Source organism: Daktulosphaira vitifoliae, unplaced genomic scaffold (assembly GCF_025091365.1).
Source record: "Daktulosphaira vitifoliae isolate Bord-2020 unplaced genomic scaffold, ASM2509136v1 Scaffold_4, whole genome shotgun sequence".
In the NCBI taxonomy this organism is placed as follows: Eukaryota; Metazoa; Arthropoda; class Insecta; order Hemiptera; family Phylloxeridae; genus Daktulosphaira; species Daktulosphaira vitifoliae.
Window position 1 is genome coordinate 35,873,584 of NW_026099575.1, and position 19,567 is coordinate 35,893,150.

The window sequence follows — 19,567 nt, forward strand, 5'->3', positions numbered from 1 at the left end:
TCTTGTTTTGAGAAGAGAAGAATCGGAAGCTACAAGAACAGTTACAGAAATGGATGTTGAAGGAAGAAGAGTTAGAGGAAGACCAAAGAAGAGATGGATGAATGTTATTAAATTCGATATGAGGACAGCTGTTGTGAGCGTAGATGATGTGGAAGATTGTGTCAAGTGGAAATTTAGGATAAGAGTGGCCTATCCCAAGTAGTTCGGATTTAGGTGAAGAAAAAACGAAAGAAATATTTAAAATTAGTTTTTAAATTATGTTACACAGTGAAATCATATAACTAAAACATTTTTTAGTGTTAAAAAAAAATGTTATGTCATTTATAAATCTGAAATTATTATTTCGTATGTCAAAATAATTCAAGGCTTCAGTTTTACTATTGTATTTAAACAATTGTTAAAGCACACTTAATATTTTACATTTCCTTAAAAAATAATAATTTTCATAGAGAAAAATGAGTTTAAAGCCATTATTCTTTTTATTAATTTTATTAATAAACCAATAATGATATAACAATATTAACTTAATTTTTAACTTATCTAGGTCAAACAAATGTTTATACTGAGATAACTTGTGACGTTCACCGATAACTAACCATGAGGTTATCACCGATGAATCACATAAATCCAAACGAAGTTGGATTCACCACTAACCGAGGCTCTACCAGACCAGAGCATTGTGGAATTTTAAATATAACTGATACATTTGTTGTTTTAATTTACTAAGTTTTTACCTTAACTCTAGGGGAAAAGGAATTAAAAACTGGTAGACAAGTAGTATAGGCGATGATGTTCTATTTTATATAATGAGTTTAACTAAAATAATAATGCCCAAAGTACAATAAAATAAATGTCAGTTACAAATGTTCAAAATAAAATAAAATTACAAATTCTTTTATATAACATATTTCAAGTCATAGTTAAAATTATTACAAATTATTAAACGAGCTAAAGGACAAATAAAATAAAAGGGACACGAGGGAAAAAATAATCTCTGACACTGCTGTATTGACTATGTTCGATTTGACCAAGGGACAGGATCGTACATTCCAATATTGAATAAAATAAAATGGTTATCATTGCAATAATGCTCAAACTAAGAACATGACATCGGTCAATATGGATCTAGGCCTTTTATACCGAGCCTTGAGACTGCTAAGCACGTCTAGATTGGTCTAACACATGTGAGGTTTTATTACACTCAACATAATAAAAATAATGATAGAATGGACGAAAATGATATTTTACAATAATTTACCAATAGTCAATGAGCAAATATGCCAAGAGATCAGATAGAATAATCATATTAAAATATTTAAAATATATTAATGTCATTTTTAAAGAAACCTCGTGACAATGCATGAATAGAAGAAACAATGAAATGGACAAAAATAAAGAAAAACGAGAATGCTGTACAAAGTTACCAAATTATATTATCATGATGCCCAGGCCGTAGCCAACAAATGAATCTTCACCCATGACTCGATCGCCAGGGCCAAAAGTAAAGTTAGGCAGCCATAAGATTTTCAAGATACGCAAAATAAAATTAAGTAGAAGGCTGGAGACAGAATAGACGACTGGCCAAAACACATTTGAACAAAACGGCCAGACCACTTGACGGCGACGACACACATGGACCGGAAGGGGAAACAAACGCCGACATCAGTACATGCCTCGTTGACAGACATCTGGGACCGGTTAAATGATTGACAGTACTGTAGTGGTCAGCTGGGCGTTTTGTTATCACAATGATAATTTGTTATGAACGATTGTACAACAGATAAAATAGAAAAAGGGAATGTGCAACTGCATTATTTAGGAAAATGTAATTATGTTATTACTGAATTATAATGTTCAAAATTAGTTTTTATTCACCACGAAATTAATACTATCTAGACAATAACACCGCATTACCAATTGCCGAGCAGTTACACTTAATTATATGATGTTCACAATAACTAATTTAATTAACTAATGTGTTAAATAGTACTATTAATGATTAGGTCAATTTTTTACGTCACAAACTATTCAAAAAATTGTATTTATCTTTGATTCAGTGTTTTTTTTATGTAAATTAATATTATACCTATGATTGTTAACTCTCGTACTCATACAAGATACATTATTTAATCACAAATAGTAACCAAATCATTTAGTACTAACCTACAGTAAAACATATTTTTGAGTTATTATGACTATCAATTACATTAAATATCACTTGAGCTTTTATTTTTAATAAAATAATAATAGTATTCACGGCTGCCTTTCCCTGGCAGTCGTGTAATGATGTGTCATTACAAAAGCTAGCATCTATTCATTATTCAATCTTAATACGTGTATTCACAATATTGGACACTCACCCTATACTATCTTGTACACAACAAAAAAATTTTCACAATTTTAAAAAGCTTATACTAACCTGAATTTTGGACTATTGTGCGATTTTGCACGATTATACAATAGTGCCATCTGTGTCATTATATTACAAGTGATATTACCTTTGCAATATTTAATAAAATTCTTTTTAGTTGTTCAGTTACTTTACTGCGTTCATGTTAATAAACATTTTCATGCTAATGAGTAAATTTAATGTAGAGTATCCATAAAATTTTTTTGTAAATCAGATGATCGTGTACAAAAGTGAATGTAGAAAAATCCTTGACGATAAATGATTTGACTGTTATTTATGTCCATCTACTATTTAGATAAAGACGGACTTATTCAAAAGTCATGTTCAAAAGATACACCGTAAATATTACAATTAATAGTATTATTTAAGAAATTATAATATTAAAAGATAAAATATATTAGTAGAGTGTTCATAAAAGTAAATTAACTGGTAAAATATGATGTGGACTATAATATTGCTATAGGAAAACATGCTGACTCGAGGACTGTAGTTACATGTGGTCTGTACAGAAAATATTTTATTAATACATCACATGGACTCTATCTTAATATCAAAGTCACTACGGATATTAAAATATTAAATTATCAAACAATTAATGCATATTTAACCTGAATTAAAAATATTAAAAAAACGATAATATAACACCTTACAAATTCTTAAAAATAACGTAACGTGTCAACAAATAATTTATTTATTCATTTTATATTTAAAGTTATGGTATACGCTAACATTAAAAATTGATGTTAAAAATAAATAATGATTAAATTATTAAATTATTATTTCTGTATTAAGTAAAAGGTGATTATTCATTATTTTTTTAAATGGATTTAAATCGTCTTGTATATGAAAATTAAATTTTAATAAATACAAAATTACAAATTCAATAAAATAGATTGCTTTTCATTATAAAGTTATACAAATAAAGAAAATGCGTAAAAGAGTTTTTATTATTTTTATAATTTTAATGCAATTGACACTAATTCAAAATTCGAAGTATTTAAAAAGTAGTCCGATAAGGAGAGAATATTTTAAATATTTGACTCAAGTAGTAAGTTACATTTGCCATCAAACAGGATGGCACTCAATAAATAACGATTTATTGATTCAGGACTCAGGCAATGTTATTAGCGTAGAAGAGTTATCGGCATTAAAAATTGATGAGAATAATTTTTTGCGTATTTTCAGTTACATTGTAAGTGTATTTAACTTTAAATATATAGAAATACTGCAGACTTTCGTTGAACACATTAATATAATAGTAGAAGAATGTATAAAGTATTTAACAGCAAAATTCTTTTACAATTTTATTAATTGCACATCATTACTTGAAATTGGAATGACGAAATCTACTGCGATGTTCAATAGCATATACCAAGTAATGTGGTTTCTGAGTTATTTAGATGTTAAACGTATTTTTGTAAAAATTCCACGTAACCCATATACTGTAGTTGATGAAGTTTATTTGGTTAAGCAATTTATAGATTCCATTCAGATAAAAGATCAGACTTGTCTTGTAAGCAACCAAGATGAAAATAATCAATCCAAAATCAACGAAGCGCTACTAGTTATTTCTAAAACAAAAGAACTTATTAATAATGTGACTGAAAGAGCAATTTCTGTTTTAAATGATATTAGTACAGTATTTATTATACCTCAGCGACCAGATTTAAAGTATAAATACAAAGAGGAATATTTATCCCAAAAATGTATTGAAAATGATTTCTTTTTTTTCGTATTAAAAGGTCTAAATTTAATTTATACAAACACAAAGGAAAATTATTACGATAATTTCAACTTCGACATATTACTGAACCCTAATGCACATAAGTAAGAGAAATATATCATTTACTATCATAATAATTTGCAATGAAGTTACTTGGCAGTGGCATAACTAAAAGGGATATTTAGTTACCTTAACCTCCTCTCGTAAATAATACCAAATCATTAATTTTACTTAGGTTAAATTTTTTTTTTTAATTTAAATTTTTCTTTTAAATAAATTTAACTCTCCCATGTTATTACATGTAACATATCATGTATTATTATGAATATTAATAATTTTAATAAATACAGTATAATTTAGCATACTGCTTTTTCATTATCGTTAAAAAATTATTTCTTTTATATTATTTTTAATTTTTCAAAATTTCAAAGTAGCTTATTTTTAAGCACTTTTCAATCTAAAATAATTTTATACTATACATTTTTTTACCTTTTCTAAATCATATAAAGCTCATAAAACTAAAAGCAAAAATCTGGCTATAACTAGTCAAACATTTATTTAGTATACTCTCTTCAATTGTACTAAAATAATTATAGCCAACCATTTAACAGTCTGAAGTTATCCCTAAAAACTTCTTTTAGATATATTATTTAATATAATTTGATATTTATCATAGATAACAAAGTACAAAAAAAAATTTTTTCATACATTTTTACGAAAAAATCATTATTTAACAAAAAATTGGAGGTAGATTTCTTGATAAATCTCTCTGAATATAAAATCAGAATATAAATTTATAAGATGTCATTAATAAATTTCTATTTATTTTTTAATGTAGTATGCAACATCTGATACATCCACAAGAATATTGTTTAACACAATTTACTGAATTAACAACTTTAAAAATTCTTGTCGAAAATGGAGAATGGAAAACTGTCGATCACATATCAATTATTCATCATGGTCAAGTTATAAGTGCAAATCGCATAGTAAGAGATCCAGTTAGTGTACATGGCTTTAATCTCAAAAAAGAATACATAATACAATTATTGAATTGCAAGTTCTTTGAAATATTTTCGAATTATAATTGGTATTTAACTCCAATTGTACAGTTTTGCCATAATGAAAAAATAAAATTAACTGGTTTTTCTGAGTCAAATATATTAACATACACTAACTGTATAAAAAACTTATATGAAACAAATAAAAGTACAGAATATTTTTTCAATAAAATATTTTCGGTAGTCATAAAATTAAAAGAAGCATCAATTTGGGAAGTTAATAGTGCCTATATCTCTTTATCATTCATAGAAAAGTTGTTAAATCTTATTATAAAAACGTATAATGATAATTATATGTATGAAGAATTATTTAAAAAGAGATTACAAATATTTCACTTGAGAAGTGTAGATCTGTATCTAAAAAATATGTTAAAACAAAGATCAATTTTATATAGGCAATTATATTATAAATCGAGAGGTAAAAAACGCTGTGAATTTATTGGGAAATCTAGTCCATTTATTGGTATTCCAGAAGAAACTGTCGAGGAAAATGATCATTTAAAGAAAATTGATACAATAGCCGATTATCAAAATGCGTGTATGGAATTATCCACATTTTGTAAAAACTTCATTGACATTGATTTTAAAGATATGGGATGGGACAAAATCTTTTAAAAACGAATTATGCTATTTATTAATTTCTTAAAATGTAGTAGTTGTTGTCATTTCTATTAAAAAAATGCAATTGTATTATTTTAAAAATCTGATTGTTTGTATGGTTTATACAGTTAACAGGATTATATACTAATTCTTTGATATTTTATGTATTAAATGTTAAAATTGACCTACAATAAAATTTCAATATATTTAATGAATACATTGTATTTATATTTATAATAGTATTTATTTTATATATAAATGCTCGTTTATTACTAATTAGTAGTAATATTAAAAAGGAGATGATAGAAAAAATGTAATGTACTTTATGATGAAAAAAAAAATGTCTGACTTCATTTTGTCTTCACGGTGAAAATGGTTACCAAATGCTATATTTGTGTAAAAATTTTCGATTTTATATTTTACATTTTTACTTTATAATGTTATAACTTACTGAAAAATGTATGAATCAACACAATTTTTTTATGAGAAATAATATTTTTTAATAATCCCTTTTTCATTCGACATACTTTATCTTAATCAGGATATTAATAAGAAACTAGCAGATCATGTAGCTTTTGGAATAATCCACCATTTTTTTAAAATTAAATACTCTAATGATTTGAATTGAAGCGTTTTTTTTATTGTGATTTTAATTCATGTCAGAGATCATTATACTTAATCCAAATTATGTTAAATCATCACTGTGCCGCGACCCTTAGTGCTGGGTTTTTTTTTATTTTTTATATTTGTCACTATTTTATCTCACCTCTAACTAGACCGATTTTTCTTATCGATATGTAAAAATAACAGAAATTGTATCTAGTTGAATTTATAACACTCAAAAATTGAAAATTTTTTCCTTGTTCCCCGTACATGGTGGAAATCTCTAAAAAAATAATGATTTTATAAATCAGTAATTTTTGACATTTTTAATGTTTTTTCTTAAAACTGCCGTAACTTATTTAAAAATAAATAAATTAACATAATTTTGATTTTATAGGTACCACATATATTTACCTATTATTTAATATATTTTTTGTGAAAACCTGAGCCTTTACCTACCCACAGATGAAGTTTAAAAATGATTTATATGCTAAATCAAAGCTAATGCAATATACTTTATTACGGAAAAAAAAATTTAAACTTCATTTTGTCTTTATGATGAAATGGGCTGCGTATCTAATAGATGCTATTTTTGTGTTGAAATTTTCGATTTTATATTAAGGACTAATTTCCCATGTACTGCTACCTATAGAAGTACAAAAGTATTCATTGAAGATTATTTAATTTGTTAAAAAAAAACCGTTCAGTGAGTTTAATTTAAATAGAAGTACTAAAATATTGAAAATTTATAAAATATGCTTTAATAACTGCAAAATAAAATTTGGAACTTTTATTGTAGATTATATTCAAAGGAGCTAAATTTCTAACTTTTGTTTTTACGCTATTTAAATATCTATGTATGTATTTGTTACAATTCCTCAAGCCTAATTATTAGTATAATTTATTTTTCGCTTTGTAGATACTGCAAATATAAAGAATTATAGCAATATAACACAACGAAAATAATTTATTAGTAGCCCTTTAATTTGATCAATACAAAAACATTTCATCATGACTATAATTTTATGGGTGATATATAATGACAAGGTTCAGAATTATAATTTAATTTTTTGAAGAGATCCTCAATAAAACTAAGTTACGATGTAAATTTAGTAATAAATCCTCAAAGAAGAATAGAAAGTTTTACAATTGTTATACTTAAAGTATACTACATATAAGAAAAACTTTTTATGCGTGTATATCCTGATAAAATTTTTGATTCTTTATAAAAAAACTATCTAAACACAAAGAAACCTAATAGATGGATAAAAGATGATATAATTTATTCTTAGTAAGTGATTTAATATATAATTATTGAATAACACAGTTTTTACATTAAAATGCTTATGACATACAATTAAGTTTAATTAAAAAAATTTGTTATTTTTTTCCTAATCGCAAAATTAACTATTTGATTAAGAAATGGCGTTCTATGTAATGTAAAATAAACCACGTCATTTTTTATGCGTGTTCAATTTTTATTAACAGTGTTTATTTCATATATAATAAATATACCCACCTTGAAAAATAATATTTTATCGATTTTATTTTCATAAATATAAATATCTTAATATTATACATATATATATAATATATATAGTTTATAAAATAAAAAATGCTCTAATTAGGAAAAGATGACAACTTTTGACCTATTATTTTGGAAGTTACGTTATTTTTATCACGACGCATTACTCTGCTGCACACTTCCTCCAATATAATTTAAAAATGAGAATTACTCCAAAAGTTATTATCGACCAGTCAATTTTCTTATCTATTAAATTTCGTATGTCTCCCTCTGAAGACGAAACTGTTTGCGTACAAACCTTGATAAATCAACGTCAATTTTAAAATTAATAATATTTGTACCGAAATTATTTATATCATTACATAAAAATACATTTAATAAATGATAGATAAGTAGTTTAATTAATATATTTGAAAAAAAAAGTTTAAAAATTAATTTGTCAAAATTAAAATATCAAAAAAAAAAAAACGAAATTTTTGTATCTTAAATAACGATTTTAAATAGGTTAACTACTATTGGTTTTGATAGTTACTTTAACGGATATAATTGACAATTGAGTTCAGAATTACAACTTGTTGGTTGCTCTAAAACTCTAAATGTTATTATATTACAACAAATGGATGCATAATCATATTGAATGCATTATGTCAGTCTCAATTTTTTTAAACATAAACTTATGTATAAATATATATATTATTTTAAATTCAAATGATCAGTATTCCCCGTACCCCAGCGGAATATTGGGCATACATGAATACATGCAAAAAGATAAGGATAAAAATTTTTTTAAAAAAATCACTGAAATATAGTTCAAACTAAAAGTGGTCTTTAAAGATAATAACTGAAAAAAAATAAATAATTTTATATGATTTTATCTGAACTATTTATTTTGTAAATTAATCATAACATCTTAGCTTATTATCAGTTTTATCAGTATTATCAGTTGCAAATGACTATTGCAAGAGAAGAAATGAGAAGAATAGACGCATTCGAAATGTGGTGCTACAGGAAGATAGAAAAGATAAGTTGGACTGATAGAATTACTAATGAAGAAGTTTTGAAAAGGCATTTGAATGGAAATTAATATGGAAGAGTATACAGAAAAAAAAAATGAATTAATAGTTCATACTTTAAGACAAGGCGGGTTGCTATTATTAATCTTAGAAGGAATAATCGATGGAAAAAATCATAGAGGAAGATCAAGATTGTAATACATAAGTCAGATAATAGAAGATCATGAATATAATTCAAGAGTTATATCAAGAGTTGAAAAGGAAGGCTAGTGATAGAGAAACATGGAAGTTGCTGCAAACCAATCATTAGATTGAATACTGCAGAAGAAGAAAAGAAGAAATTTTAAATTTACTTGAATTTTCACATGTTAATTGAGAATGGGGTAACACTAGTCATTCCACTATATATATTTTATATACTATATAAAAATAATTTTAATAAATAATAGATAAGTAGTTTGGTTAATTTAGTAGAAAAAAAAAAGTTAAAAAAAAGAAACAAAAATTGTAAACATACAGTCAACAAAATTTTTAATATAAAATAAAAAAACCCAGCATAGTTGGGTCCAGTATAAATGATATCTGACAGTGATTAAAATTACTATCATAAAAAACGCTTCGATGCAAATCTATAGTATGGAGATTGAAATACAGAATATTGCATATACGAAAAAAATATATAAAATATTGCTTTATCGATGTAAATTTATTGTAAATGAATTCAACACACTGTTAATAACAACTATACTCTACGAAAAACTACGATACATCAAAAGATCACAAATCGTATCTATTCGAAAACATTACCCTCAAAAATTGAAAAAATTTTATTCGTTCTCAGTACATGGGGAAATCTTTAAAAAAATTACAAATTTAAAAATCGCTAATTTTCGAAATTTGTTCAATATTTTTCACTTAAAACTGCCATAACTTATTAAAAAGGGTATGGATCTATACAATTTTTTCATGAGAAATACTATTTATATACTTCTTTCATTTGAAATACTTTTTTTTTAAATCATACTATTTTCTTTATATGGGGGTTCAAAACTTAAAAATACATATAGCAAATAGAACTTTTTCTAATTAATTTTTGAAAGTGTTCCGGAAGTACTGACACTATTATCTAGTTAAAGATATTACACTCAAAAATTGAAAAAGAATATAAATCAAAATAAAACCCAAGATAACTTACAAAAAAAAAAAAAAAGATTTAAATATTTCATTTGTCGTACAAATGTACTCATTTTAATAAATAATCATGTCATTGCCTTTATACGTTCATCGATAAAACTATACGTATTAACTACAATTGCTGATTATATAATAAGATGGGCTTTATTAAAAGAATAAAAAATAATTTTACAATGTAAATAACAATTAATCTTTTTAACAAATGAAAATGAATTACCCGTGCAATAGATCTAATAGCGATAAACAATAGCAGTGGCGTATTTTGAATGATTTCTCAGGTGGTGTCCAACTTTTAATGAACCTCACAAACGAAAATGATAGAAATGTTTACTGACGTAAAAAAAACTTACTATTTTTCTAATTACTATTTTAGGAATTGACAAATAATTTGAAATTTGAAATTTTGGTACTGTTGTATCTTAAAAGAAACAACCCTAGTGTCTTAACTTAAAGTAATAAAAGTTTAATAATAACTCAAATGTATTTATTATAGATATAATTAAACAATGCAAAACATACAAAATAAATGTACACTAAAAACACAATAAAACAATACACAAAATGAAAACTTAATGTCATAAACGTACCGCACGAAAAGAGATTACCTTCGGTGCTCCTGAAGTCCTCTTTCCTCTACGATTCATTCCATTTCGTCTTATATACTAAAATATTTTATTTTTCTTCTTTTTGAAAAATTAATAATACTATCGTTTTCAAAAATGTTTATAAATATTTAATTCCTGATCTAGTAATAATAGATAGCTTTACAAATGATAAACTATATTACAGTATACAGACTGATTTTTTTATCATAACCCACTCATTTACTTGTAGAATAAATATAATTTAAACATTATTTTTGGTTTTCTTTAGTTACACATTATTCTTAAATTATTAACTATTTAAAACTTTTTATGTTCATCCCTTATGCCTTGTAAGGGTGTCAACTTTGTCTTTTTGTCTTTTAAANCTTCCCTTATGCGGGTGTCAACTTTGTCTTTTAAATGGGAACACATATTTTGAATATAATAAAATGTTTGGATTTTTAATTAAATAGTAAATGGCATTTGAATTTTTAATATAACTTTATTAGTTTATTAGATATAAACATTTAAAGTTTCAAATTTTTGAGTTAATATACATGTATAATACACATGATGATATGATTANATTTAATATCATGTATAATACACATGATGATATGATTACAAATACAGGTAGCTAAATGGTTTATATGATATCAATGTCGCAGTCACGGATTGTTTATTATCAATTATGACTATCATAGATATACTTTCTGTATTGACAGTTAGTGTATTTATAAACTCACAACAATGTGCCTTACTACCATTGATAATAACAATGCTGTGTACCTGCTAATTTCTTTGAAGTTGTTTTAAACAAAGTAACTCATAACTAAATACTTTATTTATAATAAGTAAACAAATAATAAAATCTCCTTTCAGTATTGATGTTCGTAAATTACTTGCTTTTGATGATGTTTCAGTGTCATTCCACTTCGAAATTATAAATAACGATTCAATTAGGTACACAAAAAGCTCAAGAAAATCATTGACAGCATAAAAACGTTCAACTCATTTAGTCGCACATAATTGTTTTAATGATTTTTTAGTTATACATTTTTGACTTTCTTCGATTTGACTTTTCAACACATCTTTTCGCTTTGGGTATATGAAAAAATCTCTAACTTTAGATGTTGTTCCTAATCAATTTCGTGTTTCTTGTATAGAAGATGAATAAGAAATAGCAAGGTTTAAAACATGAACAGCACAATGAACAAACGTCGCAAGCGGATAACTTTGGTGAATAAGAGATTGAGCTCAGTTAAATTGACCACAGACATAGAAGCACATCCATCGTAACACTGTCCTCTAACGTATTTTGTTTCTACGCCAAATGAATGTAAACTTTGAATAATAATATATAAACCTTTTCCAGTAGTATCTGTTGTAGGCATAAACTGAAGAATTCTTCCTTGGTAATCATATTTTCAACATCTAAATATCGAACACACAAAGTTACTTGTTCGCTTCCACCAATGTCGGCCGTTACATCAGCAAGTATTTTGAAACATCTTTGGGCATTTATGTTTGTTACGATTTTATTTAAAATAATTTTATTACAGGATTCAATTATTTCATTTTGAAGTGTTTCACTTGTATATTTTATTGTTTCTTTAGCTTCCAAAAATGATTTTAAACGGTCATCTCCTTGGGCTCTGTATCTTAATATTTCTCTAAAATTTCCTTGATTTTCTTGAATAATTTGTCATTTTCTTGATATATACTGAAGTTACAAAGATAGCCGTTATTGTCAAAAAAAAAAAAATAATAATAATAATAACATTAAAAATGCAAATAATAATTAAACCTATAAGGTAGTTTAACCCTAAAGTTATTTTCGATTTGTTAAAGTCGTTAAAATTAATTCAGTAATATAGGTCATTATTTTGTAAAATTGAAAACAAAGCATTTTTTTAATATTTGGTTTAACTATGAATTTCTTGATCTATTATTACAAAAATATAATATAGTCTATTATTTGTAAACCTAGAAGTAGAACACTTTTGTAATGTTTAGATTAATTGTAATTCCCAAATTATTATTACTATCAGAAAGTAAATATTTATAAACATTTTTGAAAATGATTACTATATGAATTTTATAAAAAGAAAAACAAAATATGTTAGTATATAAGATGAAATGGAATTAATTGAAGAGAAGAGAAAGAGAAGACCTAGGGAGTACCGAAGGTAATCTCTTTCCGTATGGTACGTTTGTGACATTAAGTTTTTATTTTGTGTATTATTTATTTATCCGGTTTTAAGTGTATCAATATTTTATATGTTATATTTTGATTGATTATATCTTTATTAACTACATTTTGCGTTATTATTGAACTACTAAAACTATAAGTTAGAACAAAAAGATTGTTCCATATATAAATACAACAAAGTGGCGCCAAACTAGAGACTCGATCACACGACTCCGAGANTCAAATCTCCTGTTATTTTCTTTTATCAGAATTATTATGTCATTAATTCAATTACTAATTAAATTGTTAAACTATATTATATATTCAACTTAATAAATTTTTATGTTGATTATAATCGCATGGCATGATGTTTTTTGTTAATAACTAAATGGAAATAGCAATTTCACATGGGCAAAATTTTTAATAGTTGCAAGAGAATAAATCCAAACGTTGATATTTTATTTCATACAGATTAAATTTTATATGCATAAATATTCTGTTAACCGATATCAAATTTATTCCACTTGAACTTTCATAAAAAAATCTCTATCATTTGTAAACTAATGTAATAAATAAACAAACAAATACAAAAGGTTTTTCTTCAAAATATCTTTAAAATATATATATATATTTTTTTTTTTTGATAATTCTCTGTATTATTCTTAAAATATTGTATTCTTTGACCAATAATACAATTAAAATAAATAAGTATTGTTTATACTAAATTTATTTATAATTGGCTTATACATTTTTTTAATGAATTTTTACAATTAAGTTTCCTTGACAATTAGATGTAAATGTTGATTTTATCGACATTTCAGTTCACTTCGTTTTTTCCCGTGAAAAATAAACTATCGTCTTGTGTAATTATTAAGATTTATTTAATTAGTTATTGATATGGCAAGTGAAAAAAATATTTTTGGTCAAACAAATGAATCAAACTTACATAAGGTCATACGCAGAGTTGAAGAAATATGGAATCGTCGTTTCATGCATTCCAATTGTGTTTTAAATAATACAAATAAAGGACAAATATCAAAAAAGTCAACTAAAGATGGAAGAATTATCTGTAAACACTATTAAGATTAATAATTAAACTAACTATTTCGAATAGAGAAAAAGTTTTTTAATATAAAATATAAGAAAAATTAATAATAAGTTCTCTTATTCATATATAACAATAATTCAGTCGCTTTACTTTAATTTAACTATTTTAATATTAAAAACCTTTTTCGAAATTGATTATTTAATTAATAATTATTAAAATTATATTCAATTTGCAGCAATTATTAATAAAAATATTTATCCTATAAAAAATTCCATTATTCCAAAAAAACGCACGTATCGAAAAACGAATAAAAATGATAAAATTATTCCAGAAAAATTGGTAACTATAATTATATTAATATATTTATTCGATTTAGCTATGTTATTGGGGTTTGTCTGATTCAAAAATATAAAATAAACTATCAACCCCCTTAATATAAATGCGGTAACATAATGTTTAATATTATTCTGCTATTTTTTCTATTAGATTTTTATGGGAAATTCAATTTTTATCGAAGATAATAATATAATATTAAGTATAGTTTATTTGTTTATTTAAATATCTCTTTGGTTACCTAGAATATGATGCAGCAAAGAGAATTCGGAACACTTTTTCAGAATGAAAAATCTGAAAAATATAAAAATGAAATTTTAAATTCAACAGAAAAAAAAAATATAGCAATTTCAAAAGACAATCCGCTATTAATATCAGCTGATTTGTTAGAAAAGGTATATTTTATTATGCTTTATTTCAATAAAAAGATTTTAGGGTATACCCTAAACCATTTTTTGGACTTAAAGCAGATTTCTTAAATAAATTTATCATATAATTAAATATATTTTTATGATCCGTTAAGAGTTTTCATAAGAAAAATTTGGAACGCAACAAATCCGAAATAAAAAAACAACTTTTTGAGATATCTTCTAATACTACTGCTCGACCAAATTTAAAAAGAAATTCATCCGAAGAAGATGAAAAAGTCATAAAAAGTATACAACTTTTAAAATATAATTCATTTTTAAAAAATATGAAGTTTTGATTTTTGAAACAAATATGTAATATTTTTAAACATAAATTATTTTAGAGCCAAAAGTTAGTTCTAATCCTTTGACCTTAAATACGCCGAATGACGTAAATTTACTTGCTCTGTCCACTATTGAAGTAATAAAAGTACCAGAGAAAGAAAAAGGTAATTAGTTATTTAATCTATTTATTTTATGTAAAATTAAATAAAAAAAGATTATTTATTAAACATAATTAATTATAATAATACGAGTTAAATTAATATAACTTCTGCAGAGGCGTGTCATTAAGGGGGTCCATGGACGTTTTAAACAAAAGTAATTATACGTGTTTAATTTCATATTCCAAAACCTTAAATAAACCTAAATAATAGTAAACTGTTCAACAAAGTCTTTTATTAATTTTATGAAAAATGTTTAAATATGGTTACACTTGCAGAAGTAATGCAAGATCAGAACACAAAATCTCTTGATCAGTATAATGCACCTTTATTTAAATCGCCCACATCATGGTATACTTCAAACACAATTAATGAGTACATTAAAATGATAGTAAAACGGTCAGAAGGTCAAGTTTATGCAGTTGTCACTGATTTTATTGTAGCGTATCTTCGAGGAGGTTATCCAGCTGTAAGAAGATGGATAAAAAAAGATATTCACACAATAAAATTACTTTTTGTGCCCATGAATGTATATGAGAGTCATTGGATATTGACAGTGGTTAATATACCTGAAAAGACTGTGACATCATATGATAGTCTTAAGTCGTATGAGGGTCCTTATCCAATGGTATTAAAAAATTTCTTAATTGAATGGGAGATGGACAAAAAAGGAAAAGCTTCTACATGGACATTACAAATAGGCGAGACATCTCGCCAAACCAATGGACATGATTGTGGGCCATTTACTGTTGAGCTGGCAGAAAAAATGTCTCGAGGAGATACAACACCAATAAATGCAAATTTTATGCCTTTTATAAGATTAAGACACAAAAATGAAATTATTGCTGGCGAGCTATTCAATTAATATTTTTATGAATGAAATTTTATTTTTGTATTTTATATTAATTTTCTTAATATTCACTATAATTTTAAATTTTTATTTGTATACCATCAAATATTTTTTTACTTTTTCTATGTTTAATTGTTGTTTTGTTATGTTATTTTAATCTTATTTTTCTTTGTAACATTTCATTTAAGAAATTCAAATTTAATATAAATTTATCTTAACTGAAATAATTTAATGTTCTTGTTATGTGAATATACAAATATTATAATATACAGTTATGGATACAATTAAGTTATATTATCTACTATCTTAACAACTTAATTTTAATTTTACTAAATGACGATTCATAAAGAATTTCATAACTTTTGTTTATTTTTTAAATACTATTTTAATTATAAAAAATTCTTTTCTGTATTTTTTATGAATGCGGTATATTGAATAGGGGTAACTAAACTTATTTGTTTATAATTCTCTAAACTGATAAACTATAAAATAAATTTAAAAATGAACTACAAGTTCAGAATATTTCCGTTGTTATTATATTTTTGCTACGGGTATTTTTGTTATCTAAATGACCCAATGAAATCCAAATAATTTCTAGAAATCTCTGATAAAATGTAAATAATTACGTGTCGTCGAATCCTATCAAATTATCTTCAATTTTGTTATTTATTTAAAATACCATTTATTTTATAGTAAATAAATATAGTATATTATAAAAAAAAGTTAATACCAATATATTAGGCATTTTTGTATAAAATATATGTTTTTACTACAATTGGGACCCACAAGATTATTAAAAAATAATATGCATATGCATAAAAAGGTTGAAGACCCTAGTCTAAGATAACAGGTCATCTTCAACCCAACACATTTACCAATGGCTCACTGCTGACGCAAAATAAAACCATGGCATCCCAGGTCATGCACCGTCTGAAAATTACAAATTGAATTAATCAACGCTCTTGTTACCATGTAATACATTCGACAAATAAAAAACAAATCATTGTAGTAGCGGCGGCAACAGACTGTCCGAACCCGAGCAGCCGCCTGTTTGTTACAGATCAAATAACAAAACGCCAATTTTTAGTCGACTCCGGTTCCGACTTATCTTGTTACCCTCAACGGCTACTACGGGAACGACGCCATGCCACCGATTACGACCTCAGCGCGGCCAACAACAGTACCATAAAAACTTACGGGACGGTCCATCTCAATTTGAATTTAGGACTTCGACGCAGTTTCCCGTGGAGTTTTATTGTCGCCGACGTGAGTACTCCTATCATTGGTTCCGACTTCATGGCATACTACCACTTGCTGCCGGATTGCCGTACCAAACGTCTTATTGATGGTGTCACAGGCTTGGCTGTGAATGGTAAGGTTTCCTCTGTAAATCAATGCAGCATAAAATCAGTTGCCAACACTTCCCCTTGGGCTGCACTTCTCGCAGAATTTCCGGACATCACACGTCCCACCGGATTGCCCAGGACAATAAAACATCAAACAGTGCACCACATTCTTACGACACCTGGTCAGCCAATAGCCTGCCGCCCACGCCGCTTAGCTCCAGGTAGACTAAAAATCGCCAAACAGGAATTCGCGGAAATGGTCAAGGCAGGTACCGCTAGACCTTCAAGCAGTCCGTGGTCTTCACCATTACATTTAGCACCGAAAGGGGAGAACAGCTGGCGTCCTTGCGGTGATTACCGCGCGCTGAACGCCCGAACTATACCAGACTCCTATCCAGTCAGACACATACATGATTTCTCGCACAACCTGGCTAATTGCACGCTATTTTCCACAATCGATCTGGTAAAGGCTTACCATCAAATACCTGTTAATCCGGACGATATATGCAAAACAGCCATTACCACTCCATTCGGACTTTACGAATTTCCTTTTATGACATTCGGATTGCGAAATGCTGGACAAACTTTTCAACGCTTCATAGACGAAGTTACCAATGGGTTGGACTTCTGTTATGCATATATTGATGACATTTTGGTATTCTCTAAATCGGAAGAGGACCACAAACAGCATTTACGCACTCTTTTCGGGAGACTTTCTGACTACGGTGTTGTCGTTAACCCGCAAAAATGTGTATTGGGTTCGGCTGAGGTGAAATTTCTAGGTTACCTAGTATCTTCTGAAGGCACCCGCCCGCCACCGGAACACGTCGACGCCCTACGACAGTATCCATTGCCAAAATCTATGCAAGGATTACGCCGGTTTTTGGGAATGGTAAATTTTTATCGCCGGTTTATTCCCAAAGCTGCCGACCTGCAAGCACCACTTCACGGTATTCTCAAAGGCCCGAAGACAAAAGGTTCCCAACCGATAGAATGGACTCCCGAGGTAGAAAAAGCGTTCACCACATGCAAAGAAAGTCTTGCGACCGCTACTCTTTTAGCACATCCTCATCCAGCCGCACGACTTGGACTATTCACAGACGCATCTAGCCAATCTATCGGCGCATGTCTGCAGCAGCGAGTCAATAACATCTGGCAACCCATAGCATTTTTTTCAAAGAAAATGTCGGTGAAACAAAGTGCGTGGCCTGCGTATTATCGTCTCCCCTCGTCGTACCGACCGCTTTGCATGTTGGACGACTTGGGGAAGATCCTCGAGCGGCTGCTCATCACCCGGATCGAAGCCCAAAAACCGTGAAGCCCTGCTCAGGGTGCAAAGGCGGGCGGCGATCCGGACAGTTTCGGCTTACCGAACGATGTCCGGAGTGGCGGCGGGTATCCTGTCGTCACTGCCGCCCGCCGATCTGCTCGCCGAGGAACGCGCCGCCGGGCATGAGCTCCGCCGAGAGCGAAACCGGTCCCTCGAACCCGAGGACCGGCTGGCGCTCAGGCGGATGACCATGCTCCGGTGGCGGACTCGCCTCTCGGAGGAAACGAGAGGCGAGTGGACCAGGTCCCTCATAGGACCCGATCGGCTGGACAGGTGGGTGGACCGGACTCACGGTGAGATGACTTATCGTCTCACCCAAGTGATGTCCGGCCACGGCTGCTTTAACGAGTACTTACACCGTATTCGTAAAGCAGCCGCGCCGACGTGCGACCACTGTTCGGATCGCCCGGGAGAGGCTGATAGCGCTTTGCACACCCTCTTCCGGTGCGAGGCGTGGGCCCAGGAACGGGACTCTTTGGAGTCTCGACTAGGGTCCACGTTTCGAGTCGGGTCCATGGTGGACCTGATGTTGAGGAGCCGGGAGGCGTGGAGGCTCGTCCAGGCGTTCGCCGAATCCATCTTAAAAAAGAAGGAGGAAGCGGAACGCCTGAGACAGAGGCAGCCTCGCCGCCCGGCACAGGAGGACCTGAGGCGCTGGTTTAGGCCGGCGCCTTAGGTATTCGTGTTTTATGTGTTTATGTTTTTGTTTCGTGAGTTATTTGTGCCCCCTTCGCTTTAATGGGGGAGGCCACACCACGTTGTGAATCAGCTCTTGGTTAATTTCGGGCTGATTCACAATGTGGTGGTGTGAGTTTTAAAGACGGCGTGGGCCGCCCTGAAGTAATATCTAACGATAGTTCCAGGGCGGTCCACAATCAAGCCGATCGGAGAAAAAAAAAAATTCTG

At 28.5% G+C, this 19,567-nt stretch overlaps 2 protein-coding genes across 4 annotated transcripts in view; both read left to right on the forward strand.

Moving 5' to 3' along the window:
- The first annotated feature begins 3,241 nt into the window (after positions 1-3,241).
- Positions 3,242-19,567, forward strand: part of LOC126904811 (uncharacterized) — a 39,274-nt gene continuing 22,948 nt past the window's right edge. The window contains exons 1-2 of one of the 2 annotated variants that reach the window (XM_050684077.1): positions 3,242-4,237; positions 4,972-5,985. In XM_050684077.1, the coding sequence (XP_050540034.1) occupies positions 3,339-4,237; positions 4,972-5,809 (1,737 nt within the window). In that variant the 5' untranslated portion in view covers positions 3,242-3,338 and the 3' untranslated portion in view covers positions 5,810-5,985. Of the gene's footprint in view, positions 4,238-4,971; positions 5,986-19,567 lie in introns of those variants that run through there. The other variant, XM_050684078.1, reaches the window with a different exon arrangement.
- On the forward strand, positions 13,802-16,028 carry LOC126904814 (sentrin-specific protease 1-like). 2 transcript variants are annotated; one of them, XM_050684084.1, is made up of 6 exons: positions 13,802-13,973; positions 14,188-14,291; positions 14,531-14,680; positions 14,809-14,941; positions 15,037-15,141; positions 15,414-16,028. In XM_050684084.1, exons 1-6 carry the CDS (start codon positions 13,802-13,804, stop codon positions 15,998-16,000), a joined length of 1,251 nt encoding a protein of 416 aa, XP_050540041.1. In that variant the 3' UTR covers positions 16,001-16,028. The 2 variants fall into 2 exon arrangements, with proteins under 2 accessions (XP_050540041.1, XP_050540042.1); XM_050684085.1 differs by lacking the exon at positions 14,188-14,291 and having other exon boundaries at positions 13,829-13,973.

Excerpts from the sequence above, each read along its gene's own strand:
- LOC126904814 (XM_050684084.1), top strand. The coding sequence starts at position 13,802 with ATGGCAAGTGAAAAAAATATTTTTGGTCAAACAAATGAATCAAACTTA. Across the intron at positions 13,974-14,187 it reads TAAAGATGGAAGAATTATCT|CAATTATTAATAAAAATATT; the intron begins GTAAACACTATT and ends TTCAATTTGCAG. Across the intron at positions 15,142-15,413 it reads AGTACCAGAGAAAGAAAAAG|AAGTAATGCAAGATCAGAAC; the intron begins GTAATTAGTTAT and ends TTACACTTGCAG.